Source organism: Muscardinus avellanarius (genome assembly GCF_963383645.1).
Source record: "Muscardinus avellanarius genome assembly, chromosome: 6".
Classification (NCBI taxonomy): Eukaryota; Metazoa; Chordata; class Mammalia; order Rodentia; family Gliridae; genus Muscardinus; species Muscardinus avellanarius.
The window spans coordinates 30,021,234-30,037,652 of NC_137791.1; the positions used below are offsets into that span (position 1 = coordinate 30,021,234).

The 16,419-nt window shown below is 43.2% G+C and overlaps 1 protein-coding gene across 1 annotated transcript in view; it reads right to left on the reverse strand.

The window, feature by feature from the left end:
- GASK1B (golgi associated kinase 1B) overlaps positions 1 to 15,577 on the reverse strand; it is a gene marked incomplete at both ends in the record, with an annotated part of 48,252 nt that extends 32,675 nt beyond the window's left edge. The window contains 3 exon segments of the mRNA XM_080696988.1: positions 14,448 to 14,534; positions 14,536 to 14,549; positions 14,668 to 15,577. Coding sequence (XP_080553114.1) covers positions 14,448 to 14,534; positions 14,536 to 14,549; positions 14,668 to 15,577 — 1,011 coding nt within the window.
- Between the last annotated feature and the right edge of the window lie 842 nt (positions 15,578 to 16,419).

Genomic DNA, 16,419 nt, shown 5'->3' on the forward strand with positions numbered 1-16,419 from the left:
ATGATATTTTACATGTGCTCAGGATGTTAGGAATTGTTACTTCACTTATTCATTACACAAAAATTTACAAGCACCTCTCACTATCTATCTAGACTTTTTGGTTCCTGAGTTTGGGGTAAAAAGAAGTTAGTGAGATGTACTGAAAATGGTGTCTTTACAAACATCCCAGTCCCGGGCAATTCCTGAGCCGGAGAGAGTCCAGAGTTCAGTAGGAACAGGCACACATAAGGACATTTGCCAGATGCATGGGTGTCTTATAGGGAACAAAAGAAGAACTACGGTTAAACCAAGAGAACAAAAGAAGTGTCCAGAATGGGGTCAGACACCGTGGTTCTAACAAGCAGTTCTGCTGAAAGGGAACTGAAAGTGAGGTGGTGTGTGGCAGAGGAAGGACTTATAAGTTGTTGATTCTGTTCCTGACACCATCACTGGTCTCTACAAAGGCACTGAGTTCCTTTAGGTGAAAAAAGAATACACGATACACTCCAAACCTACTTGGCAGGCTGTGTAAAAACCTAATAAAACGCTGAAAATACAGCACTGTCAAGTATTAAAAATAAGAAAATTTTCACGTGCTTTTGTGATTCTTAAAAAAGTGGGAGAGGAAGAGAGGCAAGATTCTACAGATTCTATATAGACAATAATTCCTGGATATAAGACCTTGTCTTAGAAATAGATTCCTATGTAAATTAAAACCACAGTGAGATATCATCTCATACCTGTTAGAATAGCTTTTATTAAAAAGATGAAAGATAAGTATTGGCAAGGGTGTGGAGGAAAGGAAACTTTATGCACTGTTGGTGGGAAATTAAATTAGAATAGTCATTATGAAATGCAGTGTGGAAGTTCCTCAATAAAATAAAAATACAATCTATGATTTAATTACCCCACTATTTGGTAAACATACAAAGGAACTGAAATTAGTATATTGAAAGAGATATTTTCACTCCTATGTTCACTGTAGCATTATTCACAATAAGACAACACAGGTTTTCATCATCAGATGACTGCGTAAAAAAATATGGTGTACATAAACACATTGGAATATTATTTGGACTTTAAAAAGGGAAATTTCTGCCACTTGGAACAACCTGGAAGAAACCAAGGATGCTGTGCTAAGTCACATAAGCCACAGAAAGACAAGTACTGTGTGTTCTCACTTAGATGAGGAATCTAAAACTGTTGAACTCATTAGAATAGAGAATAGAGTTGGCAAAGGCTGAGAGAAGGAGATGGATGGGAAAAGGAGAGATGTTTATCAAAAAGAGGAAAGTTTCAGTTAAACAGGAGGAATAAGCCTCAGTGATCTATTGCACAGAATATTGACTAAGATTAATAATCCATTGTACATTTCAAACAAGATTTTAAATATTTTTACCCCAAAAATGTGCCAAGTGTGTGAGGTGATAGATTTAATTACCCTGATTTAGTCATGTCACATCATAAAGAGATATCTAAATATCACCCTGAACCCCATAAGCACACAATTGTTATAACTAGAAATAAAATTAAATAATTTTACTTTATTTTAAAATACAAAGTTTTCAAATACACTGTTATTGGTGCATGACAGTGAGGTTAAAAGTGATACGAACATACATGCACAAAACACTTGGTGTTTCCCTGCACATCCCACCCGCTCTCTCCCTCCTCGTGCACGCTACTGAGATCAGTAGTGATTCCTTTATATATGGACATAGCATTATTTGAACTGCATCCTTCATCAGTTCTTCCTTTCCCCTCCCCAAACCCCTCCTCCAGTCCTCTTCCTCTACTCTACTGATCTCTCTTCCCAGCTTCTCACTAAAGTCCCTTTTGCTTCTTATTTTCTATCCAGCTTCCACATATGAGAGAAAGCATATGGCCAATGACTTTCTGAGACTGGCTGATCTCACTTGGCATAATATTCCCCAGGTCCACCTATTTTCCTGAAAATGATGCAAATTTGTTTTTCTTTATGGCAGAGTAAAATTGCATCATGTATAGACCACATATTCTTTAACACATTCATCTGTTGACTGACACCTAAGTTGGTCCCATAATTTTGCTATTGTGAAATGTGCTGCTATAAACATGGATATTCCTGTGCACTATAGTATTCTGGCTTTAATTCTTTGGGGAATACTAAAAACTACTATAGCTGGGTCATATAGTGGTTCTATTGTAATCTTTTGAGAACTCTCCATACTGATATCCATAGTGGTTGTATCAATTCACACCCCACCACAACGTTAAGAGTTCCTAAACTGGGTATGGCAGCATGCACTTGGCATCCCAGCATTTGGGAAACTGAGACAGGAGGATCACAGTTCGCAGCCAGCCTCAGCTACTTACTGAGGCCCTTTGCAACTCAGTGAGACCCTGTTTCAAAAAACTAAAGAATAAAAAATAGGGCTGGGGATGTAGCTCAGATACAGAATGCCCCTGGGTTCTATCCTCAGTACTGCAAAAAAAAAAAAAAAATGAGTTCCTATTTTCTAACATTCTCACTAGCATTTAATATTGTTTGTAGTCTTGATGATTGCCATTCATTCTAACTGGAGTTAAATGGAGTCTCAGTGTAATTTTGATTCACAATTTCTTAATCATTAATTATGTTGAGCTTTTTTTTTTTCAATTTGAATGGCCATTTGTATTTCTTCTTTTCAGAACTGTCTATTCACCTCATTTGCTAATTTTTGGTTGGAATTTTTTAGGGTTGTTTCTTAAGTTCTTTTTATATTCTAGAAGTTAATTCCCTAACAGGGGAGTAGCTGGCAAAGATTTTCTCCCATTCTGTAGGCTCTCTCTTCCGTCTCCTGATTATTTCCTTTGTTGCAGAGCCTTTTAAATTGACTCTATCCCATTTATCCTCACTTTCATTTCTGAGCTTCGGTGGTCGTATTGAGGAAGTCTCAACCAGTGTCTATATGTTGGAGACTATATGGGTCTATATGGGTCCTTTTTTTATGTAATTGCAAAGTTTCTGGTCTGATTTCTAGGTCTTTGAGTCATCTTGACTTTTTGACAGGTTGAGAGTTTTTTTTACTTTTGTACGTGATGAGAGATTGTAGGGGTCTAATTTCATCCTTATACATTTGGATATCCAGTTTCCCAATGCCATTTGTTTAAAAAAAAAAAAAAAACTATCTTTTCTCCAGCATATGTTTTTGGCTCCTTTGTCAAAAATCAAGTATTTGTAAGTGGGAGGACTTATCTTAGTAGCTTCTATTTTATTACATTTGCCATTGTGTCTGTTTTGGTGCTAATACCATACTGTTTCCTTACTATATCTCTGTAGTATAATTTGAAATCAGGCACTGTGATATGTCTGCCCTTGTTCTTATTGATCAGAATTACTCTGGCTATTCTAGGCCTTTTGTTCTCCCATATGAATTAAGACTGATTTTTCTAGTTCTTTGAATAATGACATTAGTATTTTGATAGGGATTGCACTGAATTATAAATCATTTTTGGCAGTATGGCCATTTTAACAATATTTAGTTTGCTTACTCTGAAACATGGGAAGTCTTCCCACCTTCTAAGGTCTTCTTTAGTATTCTATAATTTTCACTGTGAGGTCTTTTATCTTTTTGGTTATATTTATTCTTAAGTATTTTAATAGATATTAATTTTAAAGCAACAGACTTCTAATTTCAAATACATTTTTTGGACCAGAAAAAGTATTTATTTCTTGATACCTGTTTTTCACTTTATAACCTATTTTCTCTAGGTTGGACTGAGTAAAAAATCATCCCCATGTTACTTCAGTGAACATAGGCTAAGAACAAAACTGATGAGCCAGAAAAGGAGAATGTCTGGTGACTTTCTCCATCACAAAACACTTAGACAACCAAGACCATCAGCTCTTCTTTAAACACAGAGCATCCTTCTTTATTCTGAACCTTTGGCTAATGGGTAGTGAGGAGATAGAAAGGAAATAGGCAGATAGGGAAAAGGCCTTGGTAGAAAAAAGCTAATTTCCTGAGTTTCCTGAGGGGCGACAAATGCCTGAAACTCTAAAGGCTCAGACATAAGAAGGCCAGAGCTTCACAAAACCATCCTGAGTTTCCTAATCAACAAACCCACCGAGCAAGTCTGGCATTCCTGAAAGGAGACCCTTCAAAGAACTTGCAAATGTCCTATGCAAATTCTCCTTGAAATCTCAAAGTCACCTTAACCACAAACTGACTTGCAAGCAGTCAGGCATCTGCCAGTCACATGACAAAAGGGGGGCACTTTCCCGCTCGGGACCCCCTCCCCTTTGGGGAGCTGTTCTCTCTCTCGCAGATCAGGTCGTGTTGGCCCTGAGAGAAGGCAGAGTGCATCTGAGGGCACGTGGCTTGGGCGACTCTCGAGTAGTGACCTGAAGGCCTCTGCTGGACATCATGGCTGACCAGGCCCCTAGGGGTGACCTGCACCTCTTTTCTGGCAGATCGCGTGGACTCTGGGAGAAAGTAGTTTGCAACTGATGGGCACTTGGCTCGGGCGACACTCGGGTAGTGACCCTGAAGGCAGCTACTGGACCCCGGAGTTCTGACCGCCCCTATGGGGTGTTCGGCCACTTTTCTCTATTCCCTTCTGGCAGATTGCGTGGACTCCGGAAGAAAGCAGCCTGCACCTGAAGGCAATTCGGCTTGGGCTACTCTCAAGTATTGTCCTGAAGGCAGCTGCTGGACCCAGAGTTCCAGCCCCTTTGGGGATGTTCAGCCTCCCTTGCCCCATTCCCTACTGCTTCCAATAAACCTTTTACTCCCCTTCCTGAGGTCTGCGGGTGTCATTCTTTGCACACCGTAGACAAGAACTCGCCGGGGTTTTCTCGCAAGAAACCCCCGTTTCAGTAGGAGCTTCTACTCTCTAGGTCTGCCATGCACATCTGATACATAAAGATTTCTGCTATGGAAAGCCCCAGAATTTTCCTGTCCCAGTGATCCACTGAGAAAAGCAAGAATCAAATTTGACTTCTGAGGGTGGTAATAATGTCATGATCATGCTAGGCTCTACAAGCAATCACAAGTTGCAGATGAAGTCTTAGTTTCTGCCGAGTGACCTGTTCCTGAGGAATTTAGTGTTTGTTAAGGTAGCTAAAGGAGCCTTGAATTCTGGCTATAGCAACCTCAGTATAGTGTAAAGCTAATTGCATCACTCCCTTCTTCAAGAGCATCAGTAACTCATTATATCTGTGTGTGTGTGTGTGTGTGTGTGTGTGTGTGTGTGTGAGAGAGAGAGAGAGAGAGAGAGAGAGAGAGAGAGAGAGAGAGAGAGAGAAACTGGAGATGAAACCATGAAACCCAGGGGCATTCTACCTCCAAGCTATACCCCTGATCCCATTTTTAGTCTTTTTATTTTTTGAAACAGAGTCTCACTGAGTTGCAAAGGGACTCACTAAGTAGCTGAGGCTGTTGGCGAACCGCAATCCTCTGGTCTCCGCCTCCCAAATGCTGAGATAAAGTCCACACTCCTGTATGACATAAAGTCTCCACTTACCACATTTCTCTCACTTCATCTCCTAACCTTAAGTTCCAAGTCATCAGAACTATTTGCAGTTACAAGCACATCTGCCTTTGCAAATTTTCCATTTTTATTCTCTCTACCCTCCCTACATCCTTCCCATCTTTTATTTACCCACAGTGACCTTTGGAAGAGTTGTTTATGGGGATTGAATCCAGTGGCAATTTACCTCCGAGGAAAACCCTCAGCTTTTTATTTTTATTTTTAAACAGGGTCTCGCTAAATTACTGCAGGCTGGCCTTGAATGCGCGATTCTCCTGTTTCAGCCTCCCCAATACTGGGATTACAGGAATGCGCCACCACATCTGGCTCCACCTACAGTGACATTTAAGAGCTAAACTCTGGCATTACCTCTTCCCAAACTCATTATCATTTCCCCACTCCTTCCCCTGCAAATGCATTCTAGGCTAAAGTCATATTCACGGTCATTCTCTTTCCCGTTCCCCTCAACCCGTGCAGCCCTCCTACAAATATCTCCACTAAGGAGCTCACCAGACCCTCTCTGTGTGGTGGCTGCTTGGCTGCATCTTGCCTTCCAAGCTGAAGGCCTGGGAGAACAAATGCCTGCCTAGTCATCTCTGCACTTTTGCCTCCTGAGTGACATCTAGATGACACAAAGGTTTTGATGAATGAAAGTTTCAGAGCTCACCAGTGATCTTTTCTAGCCCATACATTCTAAGCAAAGCCCCAATTGGTCCAAGTTAAAATTTCATCAGTATGACATCCTAGAAATCTGTGATTTCAATATTATCACTGCAATGAATCAGAGAAACTAGAAAAAATGAATTAGAGAAAAAATAAGAAATAGATCCAGAGACATATAGACATTTCTGTGCCCTCATTCTGTCTAGCTTGTGCTCAGCTATCAAAATGTTTTGAGACACAGAAATAATAAAAACAGGTGTAGGGAAAACACACCTAACTCTTGCCTCCTGACCCCAGATTGATGTCAGGAAGAGAAAGTTAAGACATCTGGGCTACACTCAGGAATTAGACTCTGAGGCAGCAGGAGAGGCAGGTTGTCACCTGCATTTCTGATTAAAAGGAAAAGCCACCGTGCCAATTGTTGGTGGTTTACATGTGACATGCTGGGGTGTCAGGGGAGCAGAACGGCATGGCAATGGGTGAGCGTGAGCCTGCCCTACTGCACGCCATCCGTGCATGGGGACACGTTATTCTCTGAACCTTAGTTTCTGTGAGAAACTCTGGAGAAGGATCTCTGATGTATAGGACGGTTGTGAAATTTAATGAGATAATGAGTGAGTATAAAGTGCTTAGCGCTCCACAGATGAAAGACATTATTATCTACATGGACTCCAAGGAGTTCCTTTAAATGAAAATTTTAGGTTCTCATTTATTTAATTTAAGTAAACATCAATCTAAACAAACAAAATATTAAAACCTAAGAAAGCCACAAAGAGCTAAACTGGCCTGTAAAACATAATGAAAATAAAAGGTGACATTTATAAGTCTTAATATATGCGAGGTTGTGTTACAAATACTTTGTACAGATCAACTGAATTGACACAATATCATCTGTTATCATCAGCCTATTACACCAATGAAGATATAAAGTACAAAGAGATTAGTTCCTTCCTGTAGTGGCACAACAAGGAGACAGACTCAGGACGCAAACCCAGGGAGTCTACACTGCCAGCTCCTATCCTTAACCACAAACGATGTGAGTTAGAGACTTTTCTGCTTTCCCCCAGTACCTAGGACAGTGCCTCACATTTAAAAGTAAGTACCTTTGAGGTGAACCGAATGCAAATGCATTAGAGCAAAATTGTAATATCTTCCCACTGGCTTGGGTATGGAGGTTTGCTTACTCCTACAACACCTGTGTGGGACTTAGACCAAGCCACAGACTCAGTCCTCCTGGACAGATGCTGTGGCTCAGAGTCAGGAAGGGCTGAGCACTGAAATCAGTACTCCCTCCAGGCAACTGAACTCTTCTCAGAACCCACTCCTGCCAGTTTCACCAGGGCGGGCATCCTTGACCCGTAGTCCCAATGACTACAAGAGCGGCTGGCACACGGCAGACACTCAATAAATATTTGTTAAATTAACAAAGACAAATGTGATCCTATAGGAGGATATAGCTTGCATAAGTCAAGGCACATGCATCCTTTACACTGTGGGTCCCATGGCAACCATTCACCGCCCTTTCTATCCCAGCCATGTGTGAGATCAAGGGACAAAGCCCAGAGGCACAGCTGAGAAGGTTGCCTGGCTCCCGCTGTGTCTATGAAGGTATGCGGTGAGCAAACAAGGTTTCCCCGCAGCAGAGCACTGCTTACAACAGATGCTCAGTAAACTTTTGTTCCCTGATGAATGCAAGTATTAAGCAGACCAGCTCAACTTGATTGCTAAAGAAATAGCCTCGGGGCTTTTCTGATCAGGAACACAATATGCTTTCAATCCAATTTTTCAAAGAGAAAACATAATTCTTCACTCCCAACTAGATATTTTAAGAAAGATTGCAGATATGACCAAGATTTCTAGGATTTGAAAGCCAACGTGTCTCCAGGCAGTGGGGGACACCAGAGCTGTTCTCAAAGCTCTCTGCAGGACACTGTCCTTACCTGACAGCCTGAAACAATTTGAGCTGCAAGGCTGTCGCCCCTCCGCCTCGGCAGCCGTGCCATCCATCGCCACGTACAGGGCTGCTCAGAAGGACTTGAAAAGACGGTGAAAATCACGCAGGAACTTTTCCCTACTCCATAGTGAGAGGAGGCAATGAAAGCTGGAAAACAGCGAGCAACTTGGGATCCACAATGAATTTAAATGGAAGTGTGCGGGGTGCCAGTAGTCTGTCATCTAAGCAGCCTGCCACACGGAATTCCTGGAACCCGGCTACCTTAATTCAGTCTGACAGCTCTGTGGCAATAAGCAGTATCCTAAAAATAAAGCGTACACAATGCATCCTCCATGCTGGGCATGAAAAACCGTGCAATGCCTAAGTGCTGCCCGAATGGAGTCCCCTGAGACGCATTCACAGTGCTGTGTGAGCGACCAGGGAAGCTGTGGCCAAGCTGCCAACTCAAAGACCACAGAAGGGCACTGGGCTCTTTCTTCTTATGCTCTTGACTGTCACTAGGACATAAATAAATACATAAATAATTTAAAATATGTTGTTCAGAAAGGTTATATAAATGTGTCGGCACCTCACAGTATCTGGTGGCTTTTCTTATGATCTGAGATTCCTGTAGGGATAAGAGAAGCAGAAAACAAACCAATATGTTTCCGTCACATTTGCATACGTATGGTTGTTTGTGGCAAAAGAGAAAATCTGTTAAGTATTGGAGCTTTGGCTTGCATTAAAAAATAACTTGTGGCGGAGCGGTGTTGTAAGTCCCTTGAGTAAACATATTATCAAAAGTAAATTGTGAATTGGAAAACAACAGGAATGCTGACATAGTGGTCTAATCAAGAAAACACATGCTAATATTTGTATGTTCTTTGTCATTATCCCATAATTATGTCAAATTGTATTTGAGAGATGGTGTGGGTTAACAGTGTAATATGTGATGGCACTAATGTCTGACAAAACTGGGTACAAATTCTCCTTCCATTACTTACTAGCTAGGTGACTTGAGAAAACTTTCATAACCTCACTAAGCCTCAGGATTCCTCTATTCAAAATAACAGTAATATCTGCTATGTAGAATTTTTAAGGAGCATAACAAACAAAAGACATCAAGGTGGGTGTGGTAGCACATGTCTGTAATCCCAGTACTTGGGAGGCTGAGACAGGAGGATTGCAGGTTCAAGATCAGCCTCAGAAACATAGCAGGACTCTAAGCAACCTATTGAAACCCTCTGTCAAAATTTTAAAAAATGAAAAAGATCTGGGTAATGTGACACAGAGGTAGGTAGAATACCACTAGGTTCAATCCCCAGTAACACACACACACACACACACACACACACACACACACACACACACACAAACACGACATCAAATATGGTATAGGTACTGTGTGATGCATAACACTAAATTCTGTATTAATTCATTTGCAATTGGATCATTACAAAAATGAATTTTTAAGAGGAAACTCTGATGCTTTATTTCATTCCAGCTTACAGGTACACATAGGATGAGAATCAGCACTGCTGGACTTTGAACCGTGGTGCCCTGTTGACACTCCCTACCTAACTACACCTCATCCTTCCCCAGGCACAACCTTCTCAATTTCCAGGATATCTCTGGCTTAACACCTGTTAGAAAATGGTCTGGTATGAATAAAATACTGGCAAGTCCACCCATTTCAAATATATTTTTGTATCCCAGGAGAATCATCCAGAATGCGTGGCAAGAGACCCAAGAACTTGCCCCAGACTCACTCGAGCTAAGACCTTTGGGACAGGACGAATGAACCACTCACACAGGTTTATCACTTTAAAAACCTGAATGATGGGCTTTATGCCAACAGCCTCCAAATTACTATGGTTCAACTAAAGATTTCAGTAAAATCTGTACTTTGAATTTTCAAAGTGGGCTAGGGATATGCCATCTAATTCTCTCCTATGAAGTGGGGCAGGGCAAGGCACCCAGTGTGCAGCATCACAAGGTCAGACAACAGGCAGCCTACATCTTGCTGTGTCGCAAGAGTCTCGGATGCTCTGCTTTATATTTTTGCATCCCCTATCCCATCTGGGTGTGAAGCTGGGGCTTTAGGATAGTACAGACTTTGTGTTAAATGATTCTGCCCAATAGTAGGCTCACATGAGTATTCATCCAGGCTATATTACTGTGTTCCAGACAGGCAAGGCTAAGCCACTATGTTCGATAGGTTAGGGGCATTAAATGCACTTCCAACTTCTGATATTTGTCAAGCCATAACCCACTGTATGTAGAGAAGCATCTATACTAAGGGCTGTTTGTCTGGGACTGAATCAAAAGAGAGCTTCACCTGAGAAGCTGAGGGTAAGCAAATCACTCAGATTGTAGCCTTGATCTCTTCTACCTCTCCTTTGTGTCCCATCACTATCCAGAAAATTTGTGTGACCTTGACCAAGAAACTTAATTATTCTAGGCCTCAATTTCCATCTCCATTAACTGTCTGTCATAGACTTCCCAGGCTCTAGGACACCTGCATATACCTCCCAGAATCTTTATGAAGATTTAATGCAATAATGGGAACATGAGTCCTTAGGACAGAATGGCACCCAGTACAGAGGAATATGCAGGAGCTCTCAGATTGGGTAAGGCCGTTGTCTCCTTGAGAAGAGAGATGTCTGTAAACGTCAGTGAGCTGTCCATCTGCTGATACACTAGATAACTAGATACACAAACAGGCTGTGGTGATGGAGAAAGAAGATATACCTTGTGGCCCTTAAAGAATGTTTTGGGAGATGCAGATGGAGGCAAAGAGGAAAGACTTGGAAACTAGAGAGAAAGCTTTTGACTTCTTGACTTCATGAAGAAGTTCATCAAAAATTCAAACTCAAGCCAGGCATGGTGGCCCATGCTTATAATCCTAGCATTTGGGAGGCTGAGACAAGAGGATCACAGTTCTTAGACAGCTTCAGCTATTTAGTGAGGCCTTTTGCAACTCAGTGAGACAATGTTTCAAAAAATAAAGAATAAAAAATAGGGCTAGGGTATAACTTAGAGTAGAACACCCCTGGGTTCCATCCCTAGTACCTTTAAAAAAAAACTAACTCATTACATGGACTTGAGCAGTCTTCTGGCCTTTCTGGCATTTCTAAATTGGGGTTTAAAAAGGATTTTGGAAAGACAATCTGGGATGAACCAAACAGGTTCATTCAACTTGCCAATATAGAATAGCTGCCTTCTTTGTACTGGACATGAATTGATTTGTATAAATAATAATTAAAAGTCAGAGAACAGAAACAACATTTAAGGCAGATTACTTATAGGATTTTCTGGCTACCTACTCTTCTCAATATTAAAAAGATGTACTCCTAGATCAAGCCAGATCATCAGAGAAATTCATACATAAACTAAATCCTACTATTCTTCCTACAGAAAACTCAATACTGTAGGGTGATACCAACAGGCCATACTGGTAGTTCTCACCATAATAATTCCTAAAAACCTTGTTATTTGCATGATAAGAAGACTGCCAGGGATATTTTTCATTACTTCCACACTGAACTTTTTATGATATCTTCCAAGAGAAATCTTAGCCTGGATTTAGGTCTAAAAATGGCAGTACTTGTCCTAAGTTTTAGGAGCTGCAAACAAATATAACTTTACTGTTTAAAATAAGTGGGATAAGCCAAGAATACATTCCTACATGTGTTCAAATTATTTGAGCACCTACTATATGTCAGAGTCCCAATTGTACTCTCCATTGAAACTTGGACTAAGAGAAGAATAGGAGGGCCCTAAAGGAAAATTCACAATTCTATGGAAGTCAGGAGAGAAAGATACAAGTCCAGGAAAAGACGACAGGGAAGTGCGTAAAGATGCTGAGAACCCACGGTTGTCTACATCATGACTGGATCCGTCTTCTTACGCACTGTCCCTCACTGTGAGCGTCTCCAAGCACAGAGTTATGCTGTGTGGCGTTCACACCTATGTGTAAATAATCTTATAGGCTCCTGAGGAAATTGCTCAGACTTTATAAACCTAAATCACTAAAACAGAAGAAGATACTAAAGAGAGATTCAGGGAAGATCTGGCCTTGTTTGAGATGTGATCTTAGAAATTTAATCCATCAAATCAAGTCTTATCACTATGACCTTATACATCCTTTCTATCACCACTTAGGTAAAAAGGGAGAGAGGAATATTCAGGCCATAATGAGATTTTATACATAAAATATGTATTAGTATATATAAGGAACCCCAATACACACACACACACACACACACACACACACACACACACACACACACATATATGGTACTGGGGCTCCTGGAAGCCCTTCTACCTCCCGGCTACACTCCCAGACCTATTTTATTTTTGGAAACAGGGTCTCTTAAGCCAGCATGGCTGGCTTCAAACCTGCACGATCCTCCTGTCTTTGCCTTCCAAGCGCAGGGATTACAAGAGTGCGCTACCACGCCTGGCAGCATATTGAGATTATAAATTCTTCTTTCAAATTGAATCTTTATTCTCACAGATGCATTAAAAATGCCAAGTGTCGTGGTGCATGCTCTAATCCCAGTACTTGGGAGGCTGAGACCGGAGGATCTCAGGTTTGAGGCCAGCCTCAGCAACTTAGTGAGACCCTGTTTCAGAATAGAAAATAAAATAGGGCTAAAGGTATAGCTCAGAAGTAGAATGCCCCTGGACTCAATCCCCAGACACGCCCACAACACACACATGCAAATTCAGAGCACAGAATTAAATGTAGGAGGAATTTTGGTAACAACAAAAACAACAACCAAAAGCTTAATTAAGCAGTCAGGAGACTGAGATCTTAGGCAGAGTTTTTCAGGTAGAAATGAATGGTCTTTGAGTCTAAAGGCAATATGAGTGACTCAATTAACTTGATACCTTAAGATCTTAGTGTAGAAAACAGAGTAAACATGAGAGTCACTGCTTCCCGAAGGTTTATTCTGTGCCCAAAACTAAGTGTTTTCCATGTACAAACTAACAACCCCCTCATACAGTAGGCAGTATTTTCATTTTACAGTGGAGGAAATTGAGGCAGGAGGAGATATTGCAACATTCCCCAGTCGTGTGGCTGGTTAATTCCACCCAGGTGGCACAGGGCCAGAGCCCAGGATGTTAACCACAACTGGATGCCCCCAGCCTCCCCCCAGAGCTGCCAGGGAGGTCCAGGGGACACAGCACAGTCCCATGCCTTAGGATGCGCTCACCTGCTCTTCCCCGGGGCCTTTACAGCCTGAAACGAAAGGCCACGAGCATGCTGAGGGTGAACCAGGCTCTGATTTGCCACAGCGTACTCTGTTTACACCTGTCAACCCAGGTTTCCCCAGTGTCCCTTTTTACTCCCATGTGCCCAGTTAGGACAAGTTACACAGTCACCTCAGCTCACTGCTTAAGACCTTTGCTGGGCCTATAGGCCTACACTCAAAACCCAGCTGAGCCATTAACGAGGTGTGGGAGTTGAGGCCAGTGATTTTGCCTGAATAAGCCTCAAGTTTCTTATTAAATGAAAATAATTGCAGTGCCTACCTCAGAGCATCACTGTGAGAATTACCATCCCAAAGCCAACGGAAATGTGGTTTGGTTCTCGGCCATTCCCAAAGCATTCGTCCATTTCATTCCAGGCTCCCTGGGGACCTCGCAGCAAGTCTAAGTTTTATGCTGACTGGGAGAATAAGGGTACCCTTTGAGTGTGTAATCGCTTTGAGGTTTTTTCAGCCTCTTGAGGAAGCCTGGATTCACAGCTGTAACTCTGGGGGTGATTCTGCAATCAGATACAAGCCGCAGATTGACCGCACTTTGGACTCAAGTCCTGGAATGGCCGCAACACACAGAGGATGGCCTTTATGTGGCTCAGCATGGCCAGGGACCAGTGCTTCCTCTTACCACCGCAGTAACTGGCCACGTCCCCTAGCACCTACCAGACGCTGTCTCCAAGAAGAGAGGCTCCTGGAAATCAGTCAAGAAACCACAGCAATGAGAGTTGAAGAAATCACACGGCTACTTAGCATACGAACTGAGGACATCCACAACTTTGGCTTCATTTTCTTCATTTGTTAAATAAAGGGAGTAAACCCAGCTGAGGAAAAAGTAAGGGGTTAAATCTAACACACTGTGGCTCTGGGCCTCTTCAGGAGATTCTATGTGCTGAGAAAGATAACTCACTTCCTTCGTAGTTTTAAAAACTTCCAAGGGCTGAAACTCTACTTCCAGAGTTGCTTTTAATGATGTGTCTGACCGTCAGCAAGCTCTGTGGCTCGGCCTGCCTTCCTCTCCTGTCATGCAAATTCCCCCGGCTTAATTAGATCTAATAAGCCACTGGGAATCACCCGGAAATGGCGAGCAGAGATTCACGGTGTGCGCCTACTCCTGCGTGTCCAGCACGGCGTTTCACTGGGACTCTCTTAATCTCCCAGGCTGGGAAAATAATGAATGCCAAGCACTTGGAAGGACAAGGCTGCTGCGGCTGCTGTCCAAACGTGGAACGTGGGTGGAGAAAAATCATTTAGAAAAAGAGAGTGAGGGAAAAGAGAAAATGAACCCGAATCCCCAACAGCTGCAAACAACGGAGCGTGTGAATCTTTTACCTTGGATGAACTCTGACTTCCTGCTCACTGATGGCAGGGTCCTGTTGAGCCCCAGGATCCTGTCCAGGTGGAAGGCAAACACCTCACTCATGTCCAAGGGCTGCCTGAGCAGCGCGCAGGGGCTGGGGCCGCAGCGGGGCGCGGGGCCGGCGGGGGCCCCCTCCAGCACCAGCAGGCGGGCGCCGCTCTTGGAGGCCACAGGCTGGAGGCCTGCCACCCCGCTGTCCGCCAACACGCGCATTCTGCGGATGTCATCTTTGCTCAGCCACGAGGGGGCGCTCTCGCTGTAGATCCTGATGTTGCTTTCTCTGGCCTTAGGCAGCTGGAAGTCTGAGCCCCCAGTTCTAACCCCTGAACCCCGCACCAACCTCCAGGGGCGCTGTCCAACGCTGGCCCGGTTTCCTCCCTGCGCATATCCAGGCATGTTGGCATCAGCTGCCCTTGCAGCTTCCAGTGGCTGAAGGGATGACCCCCCCAAAGCCTCTGGTCCAGGAAGGGAAGATGCAACTGCGTACTTCTTTCGGCGTTTAGGTTTCACCGTGCCACGGATATTGGCTGGCTTGCTGCGCTTGGAGCGTAGGGTAATGTACACCACGTTGGGCTGCAGGGTAGTCCCATTGCCTTGGGACTCAGGAGGGGCCAGGGTGCCATCCAGGGGGATTTCTGGGAAGGGCGCCCCGGCGGGGTCGCGGCTGCGGTGGGGCCCCTTGTCGGCCGCCTGTCCGTGGTGGATCGAGGCCCGCCCCACCTGGCTGACCAGGAAGCCCAGGTAGATGGCACAGGCGGTGCCCAGCAGGAGGTTCCTCCGGGTCCTGGGACGCCGGCTACTCCAGAGCTTTCGCACCCGTGGGACACACAGGGAGCAGATGAACCAGTTCATGAGCTCTGCCGGCTTGTCTGGACAGGTCATTTCTCTGCCGCCTCCACATGTTGAGCAGGGTTTAAAGTCTGCAGTTGGCGCCTGCCAACATGATACATGATTTCCTGAACTCGCCTGTCGTGTCCGGCGGGGTATCCCAGTGGTCGCCAGTGGGAAGAGGAGGAAGGGAAGGGTGGCGGTGGCTGGCCGAGCTGTTTAAACTGCCACCCACCTCCCGGAGGAGGAATGCTGGCCGATGCTGGAAATGAATGGAAAGAGAGTTAACTGAGCCACATTGCAAACCATTCCAGTTCCTCTACAAGAGGGAAGAGAAAAGTAACCCTTTCCTTCCTAGATCGCGCCTCTCAATATAGGTGAAGTTTAAAAAACGAAAACAAGATAGATGTGTAGGTTTGATATTCCATTTACAGCAGTGAAAACAAACCACACCAAAAAAAAAAAAAAATCCAAAAAATGCTTTACGACTTGTAGCTAGAGTCCTTTAATTTGATTCAGAAGCCAAGTGTTTGGTCAACCTGGGCTTTTCCTTTTTCCAATTAAGAAATAATTAAGACAACTAATAGATTTTTTAAAGTGTAGCTACCCTATATTGTTTCTAAAAGTTATACACTAACTCAATGGGCAGAAGCACCACATATTAACATTCACATTCAAAACTCTCCTAATCTAATGTTACAGATTTGTTTTCTCATAATATGTTCCATTATCTTGCCTTAAGTGTTAGCATAATATAAAGCTATCAATGCCGGTATAGCACAGAAGCAACTACGTTTACTCAGCCACACACATACCCGAAATACAAATCCAACTTCTTTTTATTTCCTTTCTTTCCACCAAAGTCAGCTGAAAGAACGTAAAAAGAATGTCTAGCT